The sequence below is a fragment of the Argopecten irradians genome, chromosome 12 (assembly GCF_041381155.1).
Source record: "Argopecten irradians isolate NY chromosome 12, Ai_NY, whole genome shotgun sequence".
Classification (NCBI taxonomy): Eukaryota; Metazoa; Mollusca; class Bivalvia; order Pectinida; family Pectinidae; genus Argopecten; species Argopecten irradians.
The window spans coordinates 7,435,102-7,443,944 of NC_091145.1; the positions used below are offsets into that span (position 1 = coordinate 7,435,102).

Below are 8,843 nucleotides of genomic sequence, written 5' to 3' on the forward strand. Positions count from 1 at the left end.
GATCTTCCAGTTTCTATCCATATGACATTTACAGAAAGTTTCGTGTCTTCCTATTTTCAAAACTCTCCTTCAAAAAGACCAAAATGGCTATGAAGCAATCTTCCTATCGCCATGGATGTTAAAAGAAATATTTGGATATTCAGACATTAACCAGGTAAATATCGACTTCTGGTGTGAGTCCCTATCCCCTACTTATACACATCATTTCAAGACGGCGCCTAGGTGGGAATACTTCGTCATTTCCTGTCACTCTTCACGCAGGTGTCGTCTTCAATGCTCCTTAGTAAACACACAAGGGTAACGTGCTCGGGCGTTTCTTTAGCATACGACGTCATTCATCTCAAATCCGTCCTACATTTTCCGCTCTGGCTTTTGACCACAAACGTTTTATTATCTATAAATAAAAATACTTCTTACGTTAAAACTAAGCAATGTTTATTTACAATTGCCATGTAAAGCATGTGATGGTTTGTAGAGTTTGTTCGTTTCTAGGCTAGATGGAAATTTAAAAGTTTACATAGGGGGGTTTTCATCACGTCCACTTACAACGCCTAATGCATATCAATTATAGTGTCTGGTACTCGCTATCTGTCGCGTACTTCAATCCGATGACGAAAGCAACATGAACCATTTCCTATAAAACACCCGTCTCTCGAGTTGGTATCATACCGATCTTTCCGACAAGGACCACCTTCTTACTGGATATTGCTCTAAACACCACAGCCATGTTTTCTAGAATTGTAGTCCTAGGTCTACTTGTGTGTTTTACAAAAGCAGACGATATTTGCGAGGGAAATACTGGTATTCAATGGCTGGCAGATCCTGATGATTGTTCCGTATTCTACCTGTGTTTTAATTCTGCTTCATTCAAATACACGTGTCCAGTCAACTCCGTCCGAGACTTCATCACGAAAGCATGTGTTCCTCAGGGATCCAAATACGACACATGTAAGTATTTTTGCATCAATGGTTCGTTTAGAAACAAAAAGTTTCTTAGCGAAATGGTTTAAATTCATCTGATAATTTTGAGGTAACTTTCTAAGCTACGCCTGCGAATGCCAGAAAGCAACTCATTTTGCATTCATAGATTGTTTTTGAAATACGGAATACATAACTTTTGATCTTGCCTGGAGTGACACTTTATAAAGACAATAGTCTATAAGGTTATTTGCTTTAGACTTGTAATAAATTATTTCTAAGAGAAAGGTACTACCAATAGACAACAAATATGCTTCGTTGACATTATACGATTAATCAGAAGCAGTTTATGTATACTATAGCATGATTAAAACATACAGGGCAACTACTTTTACTTATTGTAAAATCAATTAAAGTTAATCGTCAATTAGCTTGTATATCGTATGCCACGTTTGAAATCCTTTACAGTGGATTAGAATGTTAATATCCTCTTACATTGGTTTCGGTATTTGAAGAACATTAAAATTGGTAGTTTGGGTTTCCAATATTTTTGTTTGTTTGTTTGACTTATTAACGTCCTATTAACAGCTATGGTCATTTAAGGACGGTCTCCCATGTATGCGATGTGTTGCGTGTATGTTGTACGAGGTGCACGTTTTGGAAGACTGCCGTATATTCATTTTGTGTCTTCTTGTATGGTGGAACTGTTGCCCTTTTTACAGTGCTATATCACTGAAGCATGCCGCCGGAGACACCAAGCCACACACCCCACCCGGCCACATTATACCGACAACGGGCGAACCAGTCGTCCAACTCCCTGTATGCTGAGCGCTAAGCAGGAGCAGAAACTACCACTTTTATAGACTTTGGTGTGTCACGGCCAGGGGACAGAACCCAGAGCCTTCCTCACAGGGGCGAACGCTCAAGGGTTTTCAATCAAATATTTCAAGAACTAACATTATCAAAGCTGGCATCATATAATTATGAAATATATATATATATATATCCCCAGGTACACAGAAGGAGGAGTCCATATGCTTACCTGATGACACACTTAAACCCCACCCCACAGAGAACTGCGCTAAGTACGTGGACTGTGAGATGTTACTGACCAGAGCCTCTGACGTCAGATCCGCTACAAAGGAATGCGAGTACCCGATGTTATTTGACGAGAAGACGGGAGGCTGCCAAATGCCGGAAACTGCAGAATGTGGAACTCGCTCTGTTCCAAAGAATCCTTGTAAGTTATTTTTTAATACTGTGACGAAATGTAATTTATTAAATCTACTTTATAGAATATAGATTTTTACATCGAATACACATTTATATAGATAAAAATCACCCTACATAATATTGCTTAATTTGCGGATATTTATGGTCACGAATAATTGTTTGACCGTGAATGTAACGATATTTAATCTATCTCGGAAAAAAAACCCAGAAATTATACAGTATATTCGATTGTATTCTCATTTCTATTTTTGATCGATGAAGGAGATAGTCTGTTTTATGTTCAGTATCTAGTATGTCATTCAATGTGTAAAATTACTTTTTAATATTTGAAGATTTTTGTTAAATATTTTAACAGGTGATTACGAGGCTAATCAGTGTCAGCAAGGTCACTGTATTCCATGTTACATCCGGTTCCCAAGCTGTGAAGGACTTCCGGACGGTTTGAATGCCTGGAAAGGGCGGGAAGATTCTCCCTACTATGTCCTGTGTAAGGCTGAACGTGTGGTATATCACGGACAGTGTTCAAACAAACTCATGACTCAGCTTTTCGATCCTAAGGAGCGAGTGTGTGTGAAACAGTCGCACTGATAATGTAAAAGACTCGGACATTTTATAAACACATATAATCGTTATTCATGAAGTCGTATTGTAATTCTCATTAAACATATTCATCAATTTTTGTAGTCTTTGTTGTTCAAAAATAGAGAAAAAAAAATATAAACGAATTCTGTCCTTATTCGATAACAGTGTCTTTATGAATCTTGATATTACCAATATGCACGTATTCATCATATATTACACAATAACGTGATGTTGAAATGGGAGTAGGACTTGGCCAAATCATTTAACCTTTCAGAACTAGAATTATAAAGTTAATACGTAACTAGAAATACGATCAGGATTTAGAAGAAGGATAAAATACCCGAAATAATTCTTTAAATTGCATTTGAAAAAAAGATGACGTTAAAACGCGTATACGTCGAGTATTGCATGTTACATAATTTTTCAATTAAGTGAAAACACTCCAAAATTATACCTGCTATTCTCTACCAATTTCTCAAACTGTGAAATCACAATGATATATAGATCCTGTATAGTTTTTCTTTTGATTTAAATGTGTGCTGCTGGAAGATGCGATAAACTTCATTATCAAACTCGTTTTATTTCCTTTTTCTGAGTAAAACACCATATCCATTACTAAAGTATATTTACCAAAGATCGCAAAAGACGACTATATCTTGAATTGTATTGTCCTTTCTGACCTTGACACTACTGCACTTTTGCCTAGTGTTAGTCTCTATGAGGAAGGGACTCCGGGTTCTGTTTCCTGGTCGAGATACATCATACTGTAGTCTTTTTTAGAGGTAGTAACAGTTTCGGTCTGGCGTTCAGCATTTATTACAAATATGCTTCATATCCAAGGAGGATGTCCATGGTAGTGTTTACTTAAATGACATGATAATAGCTGTTAATAGGGGGCGCTAAACCTAATAAACTAAATCATACCGTAAAGGACTTTAAGTCGTAGCAATAACTCGGTAGCGTAACAATTAATATACAGGGAATGATCAACCTTTTCCTTAAATTATAAGCGAAAAAACGCCGACATAAGACAGAGAAATTATTTTACATGATAGATATTTTATTTGTTATTTTCATAATTACGTATGACGGAGGGAATACGCTACATATGGATATATATATATAATTTTGTATAGTATAAATACACATTGAATGACGGTTATATTGAATACCGTCTTATCAGAAGTATTTTCCCAATCCTCGAGTGTTAGTAATCCGTGTGTCTTAATGAAGGAACAGATTGCTTCTACATTTGATAGATATATGTTTCATATTATACCTTCAATACAATCTGTTTTTGTTTGTTTGATTAAATTACATGTAGCGTCCCCTTAACAGCCGGGATCATTTAAGGATGGCCTTTAATTGTATGCGTATCTATAATACAACCCTTGACATTAAGTTTTGATCACGCATTAAAACAAAGCTTCGTGTTATTTTCCATTCATTTATTGTAAAACAGCATTGTATCTTTTCCATAATGAAAATAATGAAATGTACAATCCTAAATCTCATATCAAATCAACAAATAACAAAATTATTCAAATTATTTTAATTACCATTACGTAATCTATATTTCGGTATATTCAAGTTTCTTGGCATCCACGCATTGTTTCTTAACGGGGTCGAACACATATTCTCCTGCACTAGAAGCATCCAATGTGCATTTTGATTGGAATGTTAGTCTTTCCTTGTAGCATGTTATGAAGTAGGGTGTCCATTCCCTGCCCGTCCATGGGTTGGGGCCGTCCTCAGCTCCCTCACAGCTGGGGAATCTCACCTCACATGGAATACAGTGGGAGGATAGTCCGCATTGGTAGGCATCGTAGTCACCTGAAAAAAAAGCGCAATAACTCATTGTGAAAAATCAGGTTATTTAAATCGTTAATAAGGCCTTGCATCGATACTGATATCTTAAGTGATGCCATGATTTTAGATGATGTGCATAAAATAAACTTATTCTAAATAAGCTAGATCTGGTTGTTCACAAACCCATGAACTGGAGGTCGGAAGGGCCAAGGAAACAATTTATTATAACCCCGCAACGACATTAAGGGGATATACTGGAATCGGTTTGTTTGTCTGTCTGTTTGTAGACACGTTCAACTTGCGAATTCCTCCTAAACTACTTGGCAGATTTTGATTAAATTTGGTACACAGAATATGGACATAAAGGGGAGTTGAGGTAACTTTTGTTTGTTTGTTTGTTTGATTCATTAGCGTCCCATCAACAGCTATGGTCATATAAGGACGGCCTCCCATGTATGCGTAGTGTTGCGTGTATGTTGTGCGAGGTGCGTGTTTAGAGTTCTGCAATTCCCAATTAATGTTCTAGTTTATCCGGATAAGAAAATATCATGAAAGGTTAATTGAAGTTAAACAAAATATTTCGAATTACTTAGTAAGTATTTCCAAATACTTTGTTGAAGAGAGCGGGGATGTAACAAATATCTTAGCTCAGATAAAAATAGAACCGGGTGGTCGTCCTTGTCAAACTTCCTCTTTTTAGAAGTTTTTTTGCGAAAACATGAGATCAGTGAGCTATTTAGGACTTTTAAGATAAACTTTTTATCCTTATAGGGACATTAATCACGTCCCATCAAAGCTCGGAGTAAATGTGTTTACATTGTGTGCTACTCTTGTCTGTGTCATCTGTCTTGATTATTTTATAGAACAACCTTGTCCTCACTTTTACCTCATCGCCTGATGACAAAGCATTTCAAAGTATGTAAGTCGGTTACATCAGTGTCCTTCAACAGTAATACACAACAAAAAGGTGAAATGCATTAAAATACATTAATAAGTACAGTTCTACGTTTTGGCAGTTTACGAAAGCTAATACATGTAACATCATCGTAAAACTGCACGTGCAAGCGTTACAAGTGTAACTGGCGGAATGGACTTACAGGGTGATTTTGGCTCTTCCCTCGACTGGCATTGAACTTTGTCGTGATGTTGGCACCCCTCGGCGTTGACGTCATACAACTGGGGATATGGACATTCGCGGACGACTGGAGTTCCTGAGTGGCAGTCTACATACTTTGCACAGTTCGAGTGAGGTAGCTTGTCCTTGGGGGTAGACTGACACACTGTCTGGGAGTGTATCACGTTCAGTCCTCCTAACGTCGGTTTCACCTGATCAACATCCGGTTTTGTTTGTTGAGAGATGGGTTTTCCTTGATCAACATCCGGTTTTGTTTGTTGAGATATGGGTTTTCCTTGATCAACATCCGGTTTGCCTTGGGGAACACTTGGTTTTATTTCGTCAGTATTTAACTTTCCTTGGTCAACATCTGGTTTTGGCTTGCCATTGTCCGGCGGCCCTTGTCCCTTTTTACCTGAATATGAGAAAGTCAACGGTTTAACTGTCATTTACGTAAACAATAAAACCAAACAACAGGAACATAAGCAAATTTACAGACATTGTAATTAATTGACATTATAACGAATTAAGTAAGGTAATTGTGCATTTCATTAACATATAAATAACATCATGCATTATTCCGGAAAGTATATATCAAATTCGTTGACAATAACCGATGAAGTTAGAAGTTTATTCATGTGCTACATGATAAATGAAAATAATAGAAACGGGAATATTTATTTGGTATTCGTATCACACTAAATATTCATTGTTAACTTTTAAACAGGCTTCAAAACAATTTTCCCCTTTGTTTTCATGTTTAATTCGACTTTCTAATTGGCCGATTCTTTTCTTCATATCACTATGGTGACAAAAAATCGAAAATGACGCGGAAAGAGATATCGACGTTACATATTGTTTTGGAAAAAATAATCCATCGGGAAATCAATGGAATCGTACATGTGAAAGAATTTGATTTAAAGTAGTCTGATGAATTATTTATAAGCACTGATGTCATTATTTGATACTTTCATTGGGTTATATGAAAATTGTTTACGTGGATCAACACATTTCGCAAACATTTTTCCATAGATCAAATTGAATTTTAAAAAAGCGACATCCCTTCTTTATTGAAATAAAACATCGTTTAAGGTTGCTAAATTTCAACATGAAAGAGATGACAACGAAATCCCTTATACCATGACTTAACTAGGCATGACTCGTAATAGTTGGACAGTAAAACAAGAGCAGATGTTCTGGCAATAACGTTGACACGGCTTATATTTACACAATTTGGATGTTAGAGATAGTTTTCTTCGTATTTAAGCTCAGTTTTCCATAAACATTTCATTTCTACAGAGTAACATAAAGTATCACTAATTGAAAATCATCAATTAATCGGTTCTGCAAACTAACTTTCTATCGCTACTACCAAATTTTGCGATTCCCATTTTTAAATAAGTTCGCAAAGATTAACATTCTTGGATTAAAATACATATCTGGAAATTCCTATCAGTGTCTATTATGTAGAATTTACTTGGATTGCGAAATTCGCTTAAAAGTAAATCGCATGCGAAAGAAAGATGGTTTACAGTATTAACAATCCGAGAAATCCGGGACAATACAATAAAATATTTTTTGCGAAGAATGCAAGTAGTGCACAAATACGCTGGAACCCACATTTTATAATTTTGTGAAGGTAAATCCAAACATTGCATTTAAGGTTACAAAAGATTATCTAGTTGTGTGCAGAATCCCAATTACTGAAACATTATAAGACAAAGCAGGCGTCTCCTAGGTTATGTATATGTATATATGACTTTACTTCAGTTAGACAAATTATGTATTCCATAAAACGAATTACATTCATATGTAGCAATGTAAATTATGTTTGTAAACTATTATACGTCAACGACAAACTAAGAATTACAACTTTAACTGTTAATATGACGCTCGTGTCTTGATCTTATAGTCAGGTTAGCGCAATGGCGAAATCTATATAGAAATTAGATTAGCACAATCAGGTCTTCGCGCAATACTGGCACAAAAAGCACTAAAATAAGATCTGTACTGATAAAATATGTACGTTTACAGTAAATGGCAAATTTTATAAGCTCATCATTTTTAAAGGTCCACTGTCTCTCAAAAACGGTGGGGTTTTTTTTAAATTGGAAATAAAACTAGTTTGATAATTTTGTACGGTCGTAAAAGTTAATAGCTTACCGTTAATATGACACTAATCATAATCGTTTGAACAATTTAATGAAAATAAATAAAATGTTATTTTCGTAAAGCGGGTCGTATTATGTTTCCCGTCGTCCTTCTAATTATCGCGTGTTAGTTGACTGTCACTGCGCCAGGCGGTAAAGCAGCAAAGTGAATCTTCACTGTTAACGTAGTTTATGCAACGAATCTTGTATTTAAATTAATTATTGTGTAACAATTGTTTTTAAGATATTTTATTTGGAAAGGTAGTGGACCTTAATATCGTTGTTGAATTTGGTGGTCACAGTATATTTTTCAAAAGTAAGAAAGGAGAAAAAAAACATTGTAAAGAATAAAAAAAAAAATAACTGTCAACTTACATATATCCAATCGTGATCCTTTTGGAACGCATGCGCGGCTTACAACATCTGTAACAGTGTTTGTCGGACAAGTGTATTTGAATTCCATTCCATGAAAACAAACATAAAAACTACTACAATCGTTTGGATCGGCTAACCAGCTGGATCCCTTCACATCTCTACAATGGTCTTCTCCAACCGCAAGGGACACGCACAAAGCGAGCAAAGCGAATAACAACATGTCTCCAAAAGTGAAGTTTGGAGAAGTTCAGGCTTCTGTACGGAAAGTTTGCTCGAAGCTGAATATGGGGTCTGGCTGGGGTCGAACGTATTTATAGACCTAGGCGCCTTTGTTTTCGGAAGTAGAAGCAATATTTATCACAATAAACACCAGAGGCGTGAAGGTTGGGAGATAATGGCGCGTGGACTTTAACTTTGACGGTGACGTCGTCGTGTTTGGCTGGTGGCGCTCCTTTGTGATCAGGGTTTGAGTCAATAGACAGCAGTAGTATCAGGGAGACGAAAGACATTCTCTAGATAGCCCGTCAATACCGGACATACCATCAGTTACAGGGCGGGCAGGGTTACATCTATAACGAAGGGATGACCTTACCCAAATAGACTTTCTATAATCCATCATGTAATACCACATAAAACAAAACGAAAGCCAGACCAGACATTCC

General features: G+C 36.3%; 2 protein-coding genes across 2 annotated transcripts; one reads left to right on the plus strand and one right to left on the minus strand.

Moving 5' to 3' along the window:
• Window positions 1-602: 602 nt before the first annotated feature.
• Window positions 603-2,827, plus strand: LOC138336904 (uncharacterized). Its single transcript, XM_069286521.1, has 3 exons — window positions 603-948; window positions 1,931-2,158; window positions 2,507-2,827. Exons 1-3 carry the CDS (start codon window positions 726-728, stop codon window positions 2,737-2,739), a joined length of 684 nt encoding a protein of 227 aa, XP_069142622.1. The 5' UTR covers window positions 603-725; the 3' UTR covers window positions 2,740-2,827.
• A 1,339-nt stretch (window positions 2,828-4,166) lies between these two features.
• LOC138336285 (uncharacterized) lies at window positions 4,167-8,487 on the minus strand. Its single transcript, XM_069285715.1, has 3 exons — window positions 8,182-8,487; window positions 5,640-6,071; window positions 4,167-4,566 (listed from the first exon to the last, which is right to left on the minus strand). Exons 1-3 carry the CDS (start codon window positions 8,399-8,401, stop codon window positions 4,304-4,306), a joined length of 915 nt encoding a protein of 304 aa, XP_069141816.1. The 5' UTR covers window positions 8,402-8,487; the 3' UTR covers window positions 4,167-4,303.
• Between the last annotated feature and the right edge of the window lie 356 nt (window positions 8,488-8,843).